The sequence below is a fragment of the Vipera ursinii genome, assembly GCF_947247035.1.
Source record: "Vipera ursinii genome assembly, chromosome: Z".
NCBI classification, from domain to species: domain Eukaryota; kingdom Metazoa; phylum Chordata; class Lepidosauria; order Squamata; family Viperidae; genus Vipera; species Vipera ursinii.
In genome coordinates, this window is record NC_139517.1 from 48,175,288 (window position 1) to 48,194,712 (window position 19,425).

The 19,425-nt window shown below is 43.3% G+C and overlaps 1 protein-coding gene across 1 annotated transcript in view; it reads right to left on the bottom strand.

Moving 5' to 3' along the window:
• VAT1 (vesicle amine transport 1) overlaps window positions 1–17,739 on the bottom strand; it is a 29,374-nt gene extending 11,635 nt beyond the window's left edge. The window contains exons 1-2 of the mRNA XM_083378668.1: window positions 17,259–17,739; window positions 8,116–8,323 (exon numbers count right to left, since the gene is read on the bottom strand). Coding sequence (XP_083234794.1) covers window positions 8,116–8,323; window positions 17,259–17,705 — 655 coding nt within the window. The 5' untranslated portion in view covers window positions 17,706–17,739. The remainder of the gene's footprint in view (window positions 1–8,115; window positions 8,324–17,258) is intronic.
• Window positions 17,740–19,425: the final 1,686 nt, after the last annotated feature.

Here is a 19,425-nt window from a genome sequence, read left to right on the forward strand (position 1 = left end):
GAACAAAGGCCATTTGCCACATTCTTTGACAGGTTGAGTACACCTTACATGTAAGAATGATGCTAGGTGAACAGAATCCGTGTTTCTGAAGTTTTTTTAAACTATTAAATGCCCTTTGTAGGGTGGATATCAGTGTTTATATATGTTTCCATCTCAAAATGGGATTAAACTTTGCCATCACTTTTTACCAGTTATAATCACACATAGAAAATATTCAGGGGGAAATTGCTATGGGGATTCAAGATTGCCCAACCAACTTAACAGTATTATGAACCCAATTTATGACTGGGGAAAAATAGTTTTCCAACCACATGAAATTTACAAATAGCTGACTTGATACAGGTAATCCTCAACTTACAACTAAGTGAATTCCTGTAGTTGTTAAGTAGATTGGGTGTTCTTTCACCTTGCCCCCATTAGACTGTGCTTGTCAGAAGCTGGCTGGGAAGGTCACAAGTGAAGATGACATAATCCCAGGATACCGCAACTGTCATAAATACCTACGGTGTATGTTGAGCACCCAAATGTTCATCACATGACCATGACAATGTTGCGATAGTCATAAGTGCAAGAACTGATAGTAAGTCACTTTTTTCAATGCCATTATAACTTCAAACAGTCACTAAATGAATAATTTTAAGTCAAGGGCTATCTATGGATTATGTACAGCCTCAATTTTGAGGCTGTAGCCATAAGTAGCTGGTTCACAGAGCACTCTAAGTCATAAACCATAATTTAAAAACTACAAAAACTGAATTCTCATGAGTCAAAAAGAAAGTTATTGTTCAGTTTAGCAGTACAAATGCATAAATCCAATTTATATGAACTTATGTTAGCTGCTTTTTCGTAATGCAACCTGTGTCAACACTGTGACAATGGATATCCATGCTTTGACAACTGAGATTCAGCAGCCATTTTATCTTTGCTTTTTATGTGCCTTTTCTGTTCTTTTAGAGTTCAGTTGTAGAAAGGGGGATTGCGTAAATGCTTGAGGGTTTAGCTAGCCATAACAATGCAGAAGTGTGGGAACTCAAGGACATTGTCTGATAAGCTTTTGGCAGGCTGCCGGAGAGAAGAGCCCAGTTTTGCTCTAATTCAGACATGTCAAACACAAGGCCCGGGGGCCGGATCCGGCCCGCGAAGTGGTTTCATGTGGCCCGCGAAGCCATCCTGGAAACAGTGAGGGAACGGCCCCCACTGCCTTGGCCCTGGGCCAGAGACCCTCCTTCTGCCAGAGACCCTCAGATCTGTCCCACTCCCGCCCAGGCCCCCATAGGCCCCCTTGATGCGAATGATGCAGAACTGTCCACGCCCACCCAGTAGGCCATACGCACTCTAGCCACACCCACCCAGGCCATACCCACCCGGCCCCCTGAGGGCAATTGCAATGCTGATGCAGCCCTCAATGAAATTGAGTTTGACACCCCTGCTCTAATTGGAGAATGTGATTTATGACAACTTTTGTGGGGTGGGAATTGCAACTTGTTACTTTGTATCTGGGGGGAGAGAATCTCAGTCTTGGGTTCAACTATGTAACTGCTGATACTTTGTTTCCTGAATAAATGTTCTTCGAGGAAGAAACTCTTGCCTTGAAGTTCTTTTAATTGGTTTCATCTATCAGAACCATGACATTAACCCAAGACTCTCTTTTTCTGTAAAATTACGGGGTTCTGAGCTCCAGTCACCTACCCAAAGTAGGCTGACAAAGACTCAAGGAAGTTCCCAATATGGAGAAGAAGGAGAACCCTGTCACCGGCACCGTAGCCACAGCTGTTACATCGGTGGATGGAGCACAGGCCATTGCGCCAATTGAAAGCAGTCTCAGGTGTTTCAGCAATGGGGGCAAGATCAAAGACTAAAGAGCAAATCTGGTCATCTGAGTGGATCCTACCTAGTGGAGACCCAAAGTAATCAGAAACGAGCCAGCCAAAGAAAGATTCTTCGAAAGTCACTGAAACCAAATGCTCATTGCCAGCTCCCCAAAGGACACGCTCTCCTGATGAGGGGTGAAAAAGATGGCACTGTCGCATGACTCAGGTGGTTGGAAGTACCTGACTGCGGTCCAGAGCCAGTCAGTCGAGCACCTTAGGGAGATATTTGAAGGGCTGGAGGTGGGAAACAAGGAGCACATCACCTGTCCACTGTCTACCAGCAAATGGGGAGATGAATGAGGCATGGGCAGTTCCCTGACCAGGAGAAGTTCTAATCCCATACTAGGGGCCAGGGCTGCCTCCCCACCTTTGTGGTCACCGGCATTAGCCTCGAGCCCTGTGTGGGATAGAAGTCTGCACCGTCAGCCACAGTGTGCCACTCCTGATCGTCACTGGTGGTCATTGAGTCCAGCCCTTCATTGTCGATGTGATAGCCGTGGGCGTTGAGAACGGTATATTAGTCCTGCGTGCCATTGCCCCTCTGAGAGCCCTGATCGCTACCTGCATTACCATGGTCTGGACTGTCTCCAGCGCAGGGAGAGCCCTGACCATTACAGTGACCTGGGTGGCTTTGACCAAGGGCAGCCCTGACTGTCACTGCTATTGACAGAGCCCTGAGCTGTGTCGCCGACAACATGGCCCTGATCTTTGTCCTCATCACCATGCCAGGCCCAGGAAGAAATGGGATAGAGACCTCCATCATAACCTGATACAGCATTATGGGTGAATGCACTGCTAGACTGACAGTAAAGCTTGGCTGTTTCTCTCCCCCCCCAAAAGCTACATTTGATGGGGACCCTGAGGTTAACTTACTTTTTGAATTAAGTGCATTCTTATGTGAACTACAATAGTGATGCCTATCCAAACCAGGTGACAATGGTTGATGTCGTTGCAGCTAACCTAGAGGGAGAGGCTTCTGAGTGGCTCAATAGTCTGTACAACGAGCAAGCACCTGAGCTATGGAATTTCAACCTATTCATTAGGGGGTTGAGAACCCGATTTGAAGACAATTCCATAGCCTTGAGAGGAGAGAAAGTCATTCATGAAGTGAAGCAAGCTGGCAGACCGGCAATGAATTATGTGCGTGAATTCTGAAGGGTCGCAGGCCTTATTGACTGGTGGCCAGAACCATTTCAAAAAGGGCCTGGACAGCAACCTGTTCCAGGCCTGCGTCTGCCAAGGAGTTCCTGACTGATTACAAGAATAGTACCAAATATCAGTAAAGATAGATATCGAGCTAACCCGTCAAAAAAGGTTGGCAACTCTCAAACTGGTTCCAAGACCAGAACCTGCCAGATGACCAGTGATAAAAGCAGCTGGATCACCCAGGCCCTCTCCAGCACCACCAATCAAGTGCTTCAGTTGTGGTCATTAGGGACATCGAGCGGCAAATTGTCCAGTCCCATATCCCCAGCAGAGAGGTAGATCGGGACCGCCAGAAAGGAAGAAGTCCACTCAGCAGCTGAGCAAAGAAAAGTCAAGCTACGCCACCCAAAAACCCGTCACCCAAGTTGCATCACCTATGCAGGAGAGAGTCAAGACCCCAGCCGGATCCACTACAGTCTGGCTTCCTATGACAGCGACGATGAGGGGAAAATGACCCGATGGTGAGTCAACCCATTCCACCTTTTTCCACTCGCTGCCAAGCTCATAGTCCCTAAAACAGGGGTACTAATGGATTTGAAGGTGCTAGTGGACTCAGTGTGCTCCCAATGCATTACCAGCTTGCCAACTGCCCTTAAAATGGGCATATGAGCAAGATTGCTTTCCAAACCCATGAGATTTGAACAAGCAGATGGATCTTTAATGGGAGAAACCTTAGTCACCCACCTAACTGAACCAGTACATTTAGAAATAGGTGAACATTGGGAGCTCATCCATTTTGTGGTGGCTCCGAAAATGACGGAAACTGTGATTTTAGGTCTAGCATGGCTAGACAAGTGGAAGCCTTTCATTTGGTGGGAAAAGGGATGAGGACTGTGAGATTGCCGATAGGACCCAACCCCCCCTCATGGCTCTTTTGATGTTAAAGCAGAGCCCGATCCACCATCAGAAACAGTGAAAATAGCCACCATTCCACTGCCAGGGGAGCCACTCATCCCAGGGAATACGAGATTTAGTGGAAGCATTTAGTGCGAAGGAATGTGAAGTCCTACCACCGCACTGACCAAATGACTGCACCACTGAATTAATACTGGGGGCCAAGCTGACTAAATCAAAATGTACACCATGTCTTCCCTAGAAATGGAGGAACTACAACAGTATGTGAATAAAAATCTAGCCAGAGGCTTCATTGAGCTGCCTAAATCCCAAGTGGGGGCTCTGGTGTTATTTAAAGAGAAAAAGGACAGATCGATGAGGCTCTGTGTAGATTACAAGGGGTTAAACTGTGTGAGTGTGGAAAATTACCCCCTCCCACTCCTGAGGGACCTACTAACTCATCTAGCAAAGGGCCATATCTTCACCAAATTAGATCTAAGAGAAGCGTACTACCGAATATGAATAAAAGAAGGAGATTAATCGAAAACTGCTTTTAACTGTCCTATCGGCAGCTATCAATTCAAAGTTATGCCATTTGGACTACAAGGAGCTCCAGCTGTTTTCATGCAGCTGATCAACCAGGTGCTTGTATGATCATCTATACAAGGGTTTTTTGATGTATCTTGATGACATCTTAATCTATAGCGATAATATGACTGACCATGTGAATTTAGTGTGTAAGTTGCTAAAGAAACTACTAAATGCTAAATTGTATGTTAAATTATCCAAGTGTTGAGTTCCACCAAACCCAACTGGAGTATTTTGGCTACCGGATCTCCAGTGAGGGCATTGAGATGGATCCTGGCAAAGTGAAAGCCGTAATTGAATGGCAACCCACAAAGACTCTAAAAGAGCTTCAAAGCTTTCTGGGGTTTGCAAACTCCTACCCTCAATTCATTCCTTTGTTTGCTGAAATTCTTTACCTCTAACAGATGGATTAAGATGAAGGAAAGCCACACCCAGACCAACTGCTAACGTGGACTATGAACTGTCAAACAGCTTTTGAAAATTTAAAAGACTTTTTGCGGTCGAGCCAGTCTTAAAGCACTCCTGCCCGGGGGAACCATTTGTGATTCAAGCTGATGCTAGTGATGTGGCAGTCAGAGTGGTATTTTTGCAAAAGAATCATGAGGGGGTCCTACAACCTTGTGCCTACACCTCAAAAAAGTTCACCAATTGCAAGAAGAGGTGGGCAGTTTGGGAGAAGGAAGCCTTTGCAATTTGTTGGGCTCTACTAACCTGGCGGCACTACCTAGAAGGGAGCAAGGTGTGTTTTTAAGTATAAACTGATCACAAAAACTTAGAGGCACTGAAAACTCCTCACAAACTTTCCCCTAAACAAATACAATGGGCGCAATACTTTAACCAGTTTAATTTCACCCTAAAGTACATACCGGGGAAAAAAAACTTTTTGGCTGATGCTCAGTCTATCCAGATTGCCCCAGTATAAGAGCCAGTGTGAACAAGTCAATGATTCGATCATGCCTATGCCACAGATTGTTTCTCAATTAACACCACAGAAAACCCTGTCTATGACAAATCTGAACCTCGATGATCCTGTGACAAGAAAGCTGAAGCAGGAACTCCTCAATGATCAATGGTTTAAAGACCATCAAACTACCTTAACCTGTAGAGATGGATTAACTTATACAGGGGGGAAATTATATTTGCCTGAAACCCTCCACCTCCATGCACTGCAATGGAGCCATGATGTGAAACAAGCCAGACACTTTGGCTATTTGAAAATGCTACATTTAATTCGCTGGCAGTTTTGGTGGCCGAGTTTGTAAAAGGACATGGAAAACTATGTCAAAAGCTGTGCAGTGACAAGAATTCCAGGGAAGCCCCCTGGACTATGACAACCAGTTGCGGACCCTTCCCAGCCATGGGAAGAGATTGCAATGGATTTTATAGTTGAGTTACCTGAAAGCAGGGGAAATACAGTAATATGGTCTGTGATTGATCTTTTTTTGAAGCAGGCTCATTTCATTGCCTGCAAGGGACTTCCGACAGCCCCGAGATTGACCAAGATGTTCCTTAAGCACATGGCACGCCAAAATGAATAATCTCTGACGGGGGGTGCAGTTTACAGCCAAGTTCTGGAGGGGTTTCCTGAAAATAATTGGCTCATTACAAGGGTTGTCATCAGCTTTTCACCCATCTATGAATGGGGCAGCTGAAAAAGTGAACTTGATAGTGGAGCAGTACCTTAGGTGTTATGTGGATTATCAACAAATGAACTGGGCTGACCCTTTCGCTTCAGTGGCTTACAACACCACCATTCATAGCAGCACTGGTTTCACGCCTTTTAAGATTGCTACAGGGGAAGAATTCAACCCCATACCTGAGTATCCTCAAGGACCCTCTACCTCCCAGACTCTTGAACAATGGATGTCAGGATGGATGGAAGTTTGAGACAAAACTAAAACCACACTGAAAAAAGCCTCGGAAACATATAAAAGGCAAGCTGATAAAAAAAAGGTCTCCCCAGAAATCTTTCCATATTGGGGAAAAGGTTTATTTTTCCACAAAATGTCTACAACTTAAATTGCTTAGTAAGAAGTTGGGACCGAAATACCTAGGTCCCTTCCCAATGTCTGGATCATAATTCCAGTCACGGTGGAGTTGAAACTCCCATGACTTCTAGGAAAGATTCACCCTGTATTTCATTGCAGTTTATTAAAACCATTCTGGGGATCTACTTTACAACCTCCTCCCAAGAAAGCACCTGGTCCCCTACTGGTAGCTGGACAAACACATTATGAAGTGAAACGTATTCTTGATTCTAGGTTTTACAAAGGAAAGTTGCAGTATTTAGTACAGTGGAAGGGATATCCAATTTCACATGGGGAAAATCTATTGATGTGAAAGCTAATGGGCTCATCTGTAAATTCTACAACAAAACCCCAAATAAGCCAAAGGGCAACCCTTAACCTATACTTCTGTTTAAATTGTAGTACTACTCCTCTCTGTTAAGTGGGGGGGGGCTGGATGTCAACGCTGTGACAATGGATGTCCACGCTTTGACAACTGAGATTCAGTAGCCATTTTACCTTTGCTTTTAATGTGCCTTTTTTGTTCTTTTAGAGTTCAGATGTAGAAATGGGGATTGGATAAATGCTTGATGGTTTAGCTCAGGGGTAGGCAACCTTGGCTCTTTTATGGCTCATGGACTTCAACTCAGCATAGGTGACTCAGGAATTCTGGGAGTTGAAGTCCATGAGCCATAAAAGAGCCAAGGTTGCCTACCCCAGGTTTAGCTATACATAACAATGTAGAAGTGTGGGAACTCAAGGACATTGTCTGATAAGCTTTTGGTGGGCTGAGGAGCCGGAGAGAAGAGTCCGCGTTTTGCTCTAACTGGGGAATGTGATTCATGACAGCTTTTGTGGGGTGGGAATTGCAACTTTTTACTTTGTATCTGGGGGGAGGGAATCTCAGCCTTGGGTTCAACTATGTAAGTGCCAATACTTTGTTTCCTGAATGTTCTTTAAGGAAGAAACTCTTGCCTTGAAGTTCAATTGGTTTCATCTATCGGAACCATGACAACGTGTTATACTTGTATCAATGATATGCTAGTACCTTTTAGCTAAAAATCTCTCAAGATGCACAAAAAAAGTAAAATACTTGCAAATAAATGGCACCATTTAAGCACTCTGAAAGGTCGGATATACTATTCAGGTAATCCGTGACTTTGAGCTCAAAACTGATATCGCTAAGTGAGTCAGTTAAGTGAATTACTTGTCACAATTGTTAAGTGAGTCACTGCAGTTGTTAAGTTAGTAACAGGGTTGTTAAGTGAATCTGGCTTTGACTTTGCTTGTCGGAAGGTCACAAAAGATGATCACATGACCCCAAGACACTGCAAACCGTCATAAATATGAGTCAGTTGCCAAGCATTTGAATTTTGATCACGTAACCATGGAGATGCTGGACAGTCGTAAGTGTGAAAAATGTCCAGAAGTGGCTAGTGTAACTCCAAATAGTTACTAAATAAACTGTTGTAACTCAAGGACTATCTATAAATGTAATACATGAGTGTAAATACATTAGTATTGTAGAGCAGGAGAAGACTTCAAGATCCATTTGGAAGTGACTTCAATACATTGCAAGAACAGTAGGTCACTACTGTAGGTTTTGTTACCTGCTGCCATGTGGACAAGGACACTCTGGTCGGGACGCAGATTGCCAAAGTCAAAGAGAACCATGTAGGCAGTGATGTAATTGACCAGAAAGGCAGCTGCTTCCTCAAAGCTCATTCCTTCTGGCATGAGAAAAGTCTGATTGGCTTGTACTGTCACAATTTCTTGCCAGAGACCTGATCGGGCCATCACCATCACCTTATCACCAACCTAGCAAAAACAAAACAAAACAAAACAAAAAAGATAATTGTAAAAACTAAGACATCCAACACAAATTCAGGAGTATAAAAGGCTAAACTTGAAAACAGATCTCAAGCCACCCACTGCACATTTCTAGGCAATCTTTATAAATGCAAAGTTTGCCCCGTGTCTTTTACACTCTTACAATGAGATTTATCCATGAACACCAGGATGCCATCCTATTTACAAGTCAGCCCAAGAGTCTGTTTCAAGTTAGTTGTACATTAGAAAGCAAATTTTGGGACAATCTTTTATGTTCCTGGTTCGGTGAGGCACTGGACAAGGCAGAATGGTGAAATAGCAACACATTTATTCAGTAATAACAGAAGCAGCCCCAACTGCTGCTTAGCTTCTATTTGTACAGACTGCCTCTAGTCAGCAGCCAATGAGATTAAAACGGTAATTCCCACCTAAATGCAAACTAACAGCTCCGGAGACAAGCAGTCTGGAGTTTAACAGTAACGGCCGTTAATCATTGCACAACAGTTTACAAGCAATTTATCTCCATACATAACACAATCCTTTGCTAACTCTGCACTGTGTTAATATTGCTGTATATTAAGAAAAAGCCTATAAAGCTCAGGTGAGTTAAGTTTGATCTGAGATTTCTCACCAGAATCTTTTTCAGAATGACTTTTATTCAAGAAATCCACCTTTTCTCCTGAAAACTCCTTTAAAATTTGGTTGACACAGGGAAAGGATTGTATATTTCCTCAAGAGAGGCAACTGTCTGCTCTTGGATGTTGTGCTACCTAAAGAAGCATCATGAAATTAGCTGATCGTTTTTTCATTAAAAGGTCCTGCTGTATTTTAAACTAGAACCATGTGATCAGCTAATAATATATATTTGAAAAGAAGTCTTAATGTTTTAAGTAGATAGATCTAAAACAGTATTTCTCAACATTGGCAACTTAAAAGATATGTAGACACAACTCTCAGAATCCCCCAGTTTAAAACCAATGAAGCATCTAGCATGAATACTATCATCGATAAGTTCTTTGCTTCTTGCTCATGCTACATTACAGGGGCAGGGTGCAAGGGTTTCTGGAGGTGACCGTGCAAACAATACATCTTTCTGGCAGCATTTCCAGATTTCCGCCAGCTCACCATGAAATTCTCCTGTTGAAAGAAAACACCACCATTTCCTCTGCAGAGAGGAAATCCTGTGTTTATTTGGCTCTGGTATCAGGAAAAAGAGTAAGACTGAAGCCCTGGATCCTTCACCTTCTGCATGAACTGCTGCCTTCAGGATACTCATGAATATTCTGGACTTGGGTTTAAGATCAAATATCAGATTTCATCCTTGACCAAATTAAGAAAAGTTAGATTCCAGAGCTACATGTACTTTGTTTAGTAGCTGACTATGCACATTTATGAAAATCACAGTGTTTGGAGTTTGTCAGAATTTATTGCATTTCCTAAAGCCCCTGTCAATTCTCAAGGGGTTTATTGCAATGCTCTCTGCATTGGCCTGCTGTTGAAGAGCATTTGGAAGCAACAAACTCAGTATCAGTGCATTCATGTAACATCTCTACTTCAAGAGCTATGTTAGCAATCAGGAGCAGCTCCACATGCTGGGTCTGTTGGTTTTTCAATGAAGGTGAAGGTCTGAGAAATTGCTTTTCCGATGTAATTGCAGCTCCCTCCATTTCTATCTAGACGGGTCGCTAGATTGTTGTAATTCAACCTCTGAAGAGCTGCATTTATAAAAGGAAGATATATGCTTCAGTCACATATTTCAGTTTGCCTCCATATAAATTAGAATTACAATTTCCAGAATTTCCAACTAATCTGGGAATTAAATGCCCAATGTATATGGAAGGCAGCAGCATGAACTATTTATTACTACAGATATGGTTTTTTCCTCAATCTATTACACCACTGCTGAAATGGAAAGAAAACACAGTTCTAATGATAGTGTTATTGCTGAAATGATGAGCATTAGTTACAAGCCTATTTTTCAAGAATGTCATGATTAAACAAAGCAAAGACAAGACATTGGGGGGGGGAACACTCAATCATTATTCCGTTGTTTCCTTCTGGTTGATGGGGCACTTTTCTACAGCTCTTTATTGTAGAAGTATGCAGAACAATTCCAAGATTTCCTTTCCTGTTCATCTATTACTTTTAAAACAATTTTAAAAGAATTTCTGCATTTATTTTAGTGAGAGTTCAAAACATTATTTACATGTTTTTCCCCAGTGTGGAAAATGAAAATACAATACAATTTGTGAAAAGCATTTCCTACTACAGAAACATAACTAGTATTTCCTTTATTATCTCTAGTTTTAATGTAATTATTTAGGAAGCGGTATCTGAATTATTTCCTGTAAATACACGAGTAAACATATGGCTTTTTTCTCTTAACAATTTGCCACTTTCCTTATAAACTTGTAAATCTATAAATTTTAAAGACTTATGAGCCATAAAAGCAGATTCAAAAAATGGATTTAGTATGTCTTGGAAGAAATTATCTCTTTAAGAATTTTCAGATATGCTAGATTTCTTTCAAAATATCTCCAACCTAAGTTTAACATAATAAAACAATATCAGTTTCTAGGACTGGTCTTGACAGCCAGATTTACATGAAAAGGAAGAATCAGTTGTTCTGGGAGAACATATTACTGAAAGAATAAAATATTAAAAATTCAGTGTCAAGAACTAATTGGGATAAGAGAGAAAGGGAAAATCAAGGGATGGGGAATGAAACAGAATGGCTGAAAAATTCAACAAGCTATTTCTATACTGCAGTGTTTTGTTGCAAGGCCTACTTGAATGTGATTAGTGACTGCAAGCACAGAGAAGACAATAAAACATACACCAAAATGAATCTGTCCATCCTTCTTCCTCTGCAGACCAGATTAAGACAATGCCCTATTCCCTTTAAAAAGTAAGGAGGCAGAAATAATTACTAAATGCCAGGGAGCTTTGTCTGAGATCTGCTGCCAGCATGATGCCCATTTATTCTATGTAGCAAAAAAATATTGTCTATTGTAAAAATAACGACTGTCAAGCTTATTAATATTCCAGGCAGTTTGGCCAAGTCTTTTCCTTCCTTCTGCAAGAATCCAAAATATAACACATGTATTACAGTTGGATTGCATTCAAGTTGTTATTGCATCTATCCGGATGAGGATTTCATTGTGCAATTGCCCTTGCCTCAGTCATGACATTTTATAGGTGGTTTATATTCTAGACAACATGGCCTCGTGCTTGTCACTTTCTTACATATGGCCATCATTTTCCCCCCACCTTTTTTCTAATTATAGAAAAATAATTTAGGATATCTAACATTGCCATGTAAAATTCATTTCAAATAGCCAGACATTGGTGGTGCCAGGAGACCTTTATCTTAAAAGCATTTTAGGATACATTCTTACAATATGCTAAGCTAGTTTATGGCTTGCCTTGTCATATCAGCTAAATCTGGAAGATACTTGTTAAAACTGTGGACCCTTCTGAAATCTTAATTTCTTTTAGTCATGATGCAGCCTGTGTGTGACAGCTACTGCAATTAACCAACAATTACTTTTCCTCCTGGCCTCTAGAAATAAAGGAGAAATAGTGGTAAACCATTCCCCCGTGCTTACTAATCTGGTTTCTTTCTCACAAACAGCAGCTGAGGTGAGTGTTGTCCATTTGGAAAATAAGATGTCCATAAAGGAATTAGCCTAGTGTCGTCCATATGAATCAGATCACGAACAAGTGTACTTTTGCCCCATATAGAAAAGAAAAACTGAAAATAAGATCTGGCCAGCCACTGCAAGTATCACCAGAAAGGGAGGATTTGCACATCATTGATGGCCATGTTTTGCTGTGGGCATCTGGGCTATCCAACCTGCCTGCAAACCTCAAGCTACAAAATAGCCAACTAACACGGGATGTTAGTTGGTGTATTGTGCAAGTCCATAAAACTTGGCTAATTGCGAAAACACTGATTAACCATTGTTAGCGTTAGCTTGCTCTGCATCTGCAGGCTGTGGCAAAGTCCATTACTCACTGCCAACACTAAATGTAGTTTAGCATTTCTTTCCATACCTCATAACAGCAAATATATTAATTTAATTCTCAAAAGACCTTGCTACACTCAAATAACACATACTGCTACAAAGATGCATTTAGGGAACCATCAGGCTCCTGTGTTATCCTTTTTCTAATCTCCTTTACCATCACAGCAAGCAGCAGACGGATGATCGAGGAATATCAGAAAGAATTATTTCTGCAATATGTTTACTACAAAATCTCAAATCAATTTCAGTGTTGTGTAATATCTAATTTTCCTAAGGGAAAAATTATTTACATGGCTTACCGTGTAAAAAAATGTTCTGTCTCTGCTCTATTTGAGTTCTCTATCATATTTTTAAATGGGTTCTTTTAAGCTCATTTTTTAAAAGCTAAAATTCAAGTTTAGTATTCGTGCAATATTAGGAACAGATTATCTGGAATGTAGGGTAACAGAGTTGAGAGGAACCTTCGAGATTTTGCAATCCAGCCGCATGCTCAAGCAGGAAACAAGTGGCTGTCCCACCTCTTTTTAAAAGCCATTAATGACGGAACACCCACAACATCTGAAGGCAAGCTATTCCACTTGTTAATTATTCTCACTGTTAGGAAATTTCTCCTTAGTTCTAGGCTGGAAGCCTCCTTGATTAGTTTCCATCCATTGGTGCTTTGGAAAATAGATTGATCCTTGAATGGTAGAACTAGGGCAGGGGTAGGCAATCTCGGCTCTTTTTTGACTATGCTGACTCAGGAATTTTGGGAGTTGAAGTCCATGAGTCGTAAAAGAGCCAAGGTTGCCTACCCCTGAACTAGGGTTTTCTCTATCTCTTTGCTGCCAACTACCACTCATCTAGGGATGCGGTGGCTCAGTGTTCTGTACCAGCCTGCTACCAGCCTTGCAGAAAAGGCAACCCCTTTACAGACGGCAAGAGGCTGGAATACGTCTGCCAAATTTATTACAAAAACAAACAAGACACGAACCAAGATACCGGAGCTTTGAAACACTATCTGAGTGGTTGCTTTCAGCAAACCAGCCCTCCCCACACAAGTCCTTTATAAAGAATTCAGGGCGTGGCTTCTCTCTCCCTCCTTCCGAGAAGCTCCATTGCCTTCCTCTGTTTACTCCTACTTGACTGTCTCCTGCGTCGGGCATCCTTGAACAGGGCCAGCTGTGGGTCATCTTCATCCACGCTGTCAGGCTCACACAGCTGGGTCTCCACCAGGTGGGAGGGGCCTGGCTGGGGGCTCTGCGGAGCCTCAAAGCCATCATCAGCAAGTTCTTCAACACCCCCCTCCTCCCCCTCATCTGAGTCATCCGACCCAACTGCCGAACCCACAGGCTGACCCTGAATCACAACACTCAGTGGGTTAGGATGCTGAGCTTGTTGATCAGAAGGTCAGCAGTTTGGCAGGTCGAATCCCAAGTGCCATGTAACAGAGTGAGCGCCTGTTACTTGTCCCAGCTTCTGCCAACCTAGCAGTTCGAAAGCACGTAAAAAATGCAAGTAGAAAAATAGGGACCACTACGGTGGGAAGGTAACAGCATTCCGTGCGCCTGTGGCATCTAGTCATGCCAGCCACAACGCCACGGAGACGTCCTCGGACAAGCGCTGGCTCTTTGGCTTTGAAACGACTAGCACACATGTGCGGGGGAACCACTCATCACCACTTACCACTCATCTAGAGTTTTGCAGCCTATGGCAGCTCTGCACTGGAGGCTTATTCTCACATTCTTTCAATTGCAGCATAAAGGTACACCACTAAACATTTTTTTAAAATATGTCTACATACCATTGCTTTTGTCTTGCCCCACTTCAACATAGGGATGGGCCTAAATTCACTTTCAGCTATTCTTGGCTTTGTATTTTCTTCTGACACAAGACTGCCCACATAAATAAACCTTGACCACCAGACCATGTCATCACCACAGGATGCTGTGAACATGCCAAGGTTGTTTTTCCTGCTGGTTAGTGATGCATCACAGCCAGTTGATTCCAACAATCATTTGTCCTTAACTTGTCCCGCATGAGAATCAGAAGACCTAAACTAGGGAATGGCATGTTAAGATGTAGTGGTATCTTATTGGCCATCCATCTTACCACTGTCTGATAAAATGGGCTGCCAATAAATTTAATAAATAATTAAACATGGTTGTGAGGAGTAGCCTTTACCCCTTCATAAAAATAACAACTCAGTAAATTATAGTTACATTTGCTTTCAATATAACTGCCCACCTGGCAGTTTGAAAGCATGCAAATGCAAGTAGATTAATAGGTACCACTTTGATAGGAAGATAAGAGGGCTCCATGCATCTTTTGTGTACAGGCATGTTGGCCACATGGAATCATCTTCGGATAACGCTGGCTCCCTCAGCCAAGAAACAGAGAGGAGCTCCGTGCCCTAGAGTCGGACACGACTTATAGGAAACCTTTACCTTTTTGCTTTCACCAAGTATAATTATACTGATCTCATTTGCTACATTCAGGCCACCCAATTTCACCAATCTAAATTAGAAATTTATAATTTCCTCTTCACAATCATGCCAGGGATGAAGGAAAGGGGGAACTCAAAGACCCAAATCTGTTCCATTCACGTTCATTTCCAGAGTCAAATGGTGATTTAGACTAGATTAAATCTAAACTACCACCCAGATGTTATTTATTATATGCATAATAAGAACAATGTGTAGTAAAAATTAGGCGCATAAGAGAGGGAGCCTATAAAAACAACCCCTGAAAACTATTAAGCTCAGAGCTTTCTGAAAAGTGTCTTCTTCATTGGACAATCCATCCAAATATTCAAGACTATTTTCTAGCATATCTGGGATGATAAGGTTAACATTAGGATTGGGAAGCCCTTTAGATCAGAAGGGGAAAAAGTGCTTCAAAGCATACATAGTGCACATATCACCTGCTTAAACTTGCCACGTTTTCCTTTTGTGGTTGTGCTGCAATGAGGAGTTAAAGAGGTGGTTGTATGATTCCAGAAAAAAATATGATTGCTTTCATAAATTGATGTACTATGTGACTCTTCCTACATATTCCAATAAACTCTCTGTGTTTGAATGTAGAGCTCCATAGCCTGGTAGATAGGCATGGTTTGGAGGATGCAAACCTAAAATCCCACACAACAAAAAGGCATCAGGATAAAAACTGGTCCTGCATTTAACATGATGCATTTAATTGGATGCATTTAACATTAATTTGATGCAACTAATACTTTGACTGAAAAGTTTCTAGTTACCTTAATTTCATGATGTCTAGAATTAAGATCTCCCTATGGATAATCCAGTGTGGACGGGACCGAACCGTGGTGGGAGGACGGTTTTGGACTGGTCAGCGACCACCTCACTGGTGTGGGAGACCAGTTGGGGTGGGCCTGGCTTAGGACTCCCCTTTTCTCTCTCTGCTCCAGTTAGACTCCTCAGCCGGAGTGAGAGGACGGCTGAGGTTGTCCCTTGGAATTCCATCTCAGGTGAGAGCTGAGATGGCCTTGCAGATTGAGAGATATGCCCACTAGACCTCTTCTTTTTCCATCTTCAGATAAGAAGTACAGTGAAAGCACATTACGCTACAGCTTAATGACTGGGGATACCTCCAAAAGAAAGGGGGAAAGCAGGTATGTAGACAAAGTTGTCATCCTTAAATTCCTCCCAGAGTGATAAGGGGGACCTTCCACAGTGAAATACTGTATGCAAATTCTAGTGAATGTGTGTGTAAATATTTCCATGTGTTTCAAGGTTGAACGGAGGCACTGTAAAACAATTCAGAAATTAAACTCTTGGGAAGAAAGCATCGCTATACCATATAGCTTGTGAGAAGACCAAGAAGGAAAAAGATATTTATCGTGAATGCTTGAAATACAAAATTCTACAAATAAGGAATGTGAAAACCTGCATCCTGACACCAGCGGCAGACAGTTTCCTGTTCCCTAACCAGGCTGAGAAGGGATCTCTTAAGTCAAGGATCCCCAGCTCCACTCACTACATTCCCTGCCTTTGGGGCAAGGCTGAGAGCTTGGAAGTGGGTTGGGCAAAAAGTCACTGTTGTAGCAGGGCTTAAACTGGATTTGTATTTCAAAAGGCTTCTGAATCTCTCTTTAGGATAAGCCCCACCCACCTTCAATTCAGTGGGTGAGATGAGGAATGAGGTAAGTCTTCTCTATTCAACACCCCTAGGGGCCCCAAGTACCTTCAAAGGATTAAGCTCGAGGCCAAGGGAAGCCAGGGACAAACCCCCATCCCCTTGAGGGAGCAAAGTGTCCTGGCGATCTTCAATGATTGCAAAAATATCTGAACTCCTGCCTCTCATAGTAGCCCTTGTCCACTCCCCAGCCTTTTAAGGGGAGCGGTCCTAGAATTCGCTCTTCGGAATCTGTTCCCTCACTTCTGGGTGGCACTAGCTTAGCACAGAGAAAGCCAAGACATCTCATGGTCTTAGCAAGCAGGTCTACGCCCACTTTTCTGCCAGTTACAGGGAAAAGATACTTTTATCCCTCGCTCCACGTCTTGATCCACAGGGTAGGACCTTTAGCCAGCTTCACACATTTTCTTTCTTCACAACTCACATTTAGGATTTGTGTCTCCCCCGCCCCCCCCTCCGTTACAGCCTCAAGTCTGGGTCTTCCCAATAGTACACGCCTTTTCCCGAACACCTCGAAGTACCCCACCCATTTTCTTGCACCCAAATATCGGGATAGCGGCTACGCCCACCATCCATTTGTGTGTGCGTGTGTGTGCGCGCGCCCGCGCCTCCCAGTCACTTCCGATTATGATGGCAGCCCGTTATTCGCCGCCGCGGAGCAAAAATTGCTGCCAGCCACTCCCCGCACCTGAATTCTCCAGACGGGCTGGCCATGGCGTGGTGGCCTCCGCCCGTTGTGCCGCCGAAAGCTCCTTACCCACCTTTGGGCTGGAGACGCCCTCGCCGACGGCTAGGACAATTCCCGCCGCCTCCATGCCAGGGCTAAAGGGCGGCGAGGGAAGCCTCTCGTAGAGCCCTTGGCGAGCCAGCAGGTCAGCAAAGTTGAGCCCGCAGGCCCGGACCTGCACGCAGACTTGGCCAGCGCCCGGAGTGGGTTCCGCTTGAGGCAGGTGCCGAATCTGCACCTTCACCTTCTCGTAACCACCAAAGCCGCTGAGCACCAGTGCCCTGTACTGGCGTCCAGCAGCAGCGGTACTGGTAGAGACGGCAGGCGCCTCCCCCGAGGTCCCTCCAGCAGCCTTTCCCTCCCCGTCAGTCGCTGTTGCCTCCGCCACTGCTTCTTCGTTCCGCTGCTGGTCTGCGGGAGGAGCAGCAGTGCTCGTTTGAGGGGCTCCCGCACCATCCCCGATAGCTTCTTCCCCGGACATGGCACCTTCTTGGGGACTAGCAGCTGTGGTGTGCCTACACTAGAGAGAGGAGGAGAAGGAGAAGGCGCGGCAGACCAGATGCGCCAAACAGCTGTAGGCCGCCTGCAAAACCCGGAGCTGGATCTAACTTAGTATGCTGAGTTGAAAAACACGGAATGGAAAGCAAGATTGATGGCTCCACTAGAACGATCTGCCCGCCTGACTTTTCGTCAGTCGATCCAATACGCCCATTCTCTCCTTGTTCAAGAAGCGAGGCGGAGACTAGAGTACGGCTGGGTGTGCCCAGCAGAAACAAAGTGAAGCACATGCTTGTTTTTTCCATAGTCCCCCTGAGCGTAAATAGGGTCATTCCCAAGTAAAATCGCACGTAGCAACGCATATGTACAACCAAATTTGATGCATGTGTTTTTGGAACCAGACCTTTCGTGTTGAGTGAGTCTAACTTCTAAGAAAAATAAGCATAAAATGGCAACCCTCCTTTATGCAGCTCAGTTAGTTTATTCTCCCAGGGAAGCATGCATAGAATATTAAAGTCTCCCTGTCGCTCCCTGATTTTTCAGCATCCTCTCTGTTACGGTAGTAATTTATCACTATTAAACATGCTTTTCTTGCTGTTTTTCTTAATTTCATCATTATAACCATTTCTTTTCCTGAGGGGTCCTTGGTGCTCTCTAAGCTTGCTTGTTTTCTTGCAGACATTTTTCATTACCCTAAGTAGGTAACATCACCAGTGCTAGTAAGGAGTGCTGTTTGCTGTCTGTTTATAATCTGGTGTCTTGCCTGTCTGGGGTGGTGGTGGTCCTAGGGATTCTTTGGTTGGGGTATTTGCTAATGGCTCTGTGGCAGGTTTCTTGATTGGGATATTGCTTACTTGATTGCTGATCTGAAGTTCACCTTGGAGCTATTCTATGCTGATCTGAGTGCTGATTGCTGGTGGAGAAGTGCTGGAGTCTTTTTCTCTTTAGGGATGGTTGTGTGGAAACAATCCAGAGAAAGAAATATTTTGGGAAATATTAAAAAGGCAGAATATATTTTCCCAAAGGAATAATGGAGAAGACCTTTAAAAAAAGACAGAAACCAGCCCCCAGACCCTAGGCAGAAGCCAGCTTTTAGAAATGTAAATTCAATAATCCTTTCAGAAAGGTTGGAGCTTCCAGCTAGAAACTGAAGAGATTAGGAAGACAAAGACCCCTCAACTCTACATACCCCCACCCAAATTTGAAGCACAGGAAACATAATAAGATTAACCCACCAATGCCAAAAGGGCACACTCAGACTAAGGAAATACAAAGCCTCAAATAGAAACAGGAAACAACCTCAAGAGCCCCAGAAGGTATAAAAACCCACCACTCCCTACTACATGTGAACAGTTTTTCCCAGAGCCATCTTTCTGTCTGGCTCTCATCTTCAATAAACTGCAACTTTCTTTCTAAAGCAATCTCCATTTTAATTATTCCCAGCTTGGACTGGACCCTGATGAAGATTTTTCTCTCAACAGTTGATTGTCTCTTTTTCATGGTCTATAGATGTTGTTAATGTCTACTGTGTTTCCCTGAAAATAAGATCCGGTCTTTTTTTTTTGCCTCCAAAAGAGGTACCAGGTCTTATTTTCGGAGCATGTCTTACCTTAGGACTGCCACAAACAGACCTCCCAAGCCCTGACACCTATCATGCCACTGCCTGAGTTCTTCTGTGGCTGTTTGTGGCCACACACCATGTG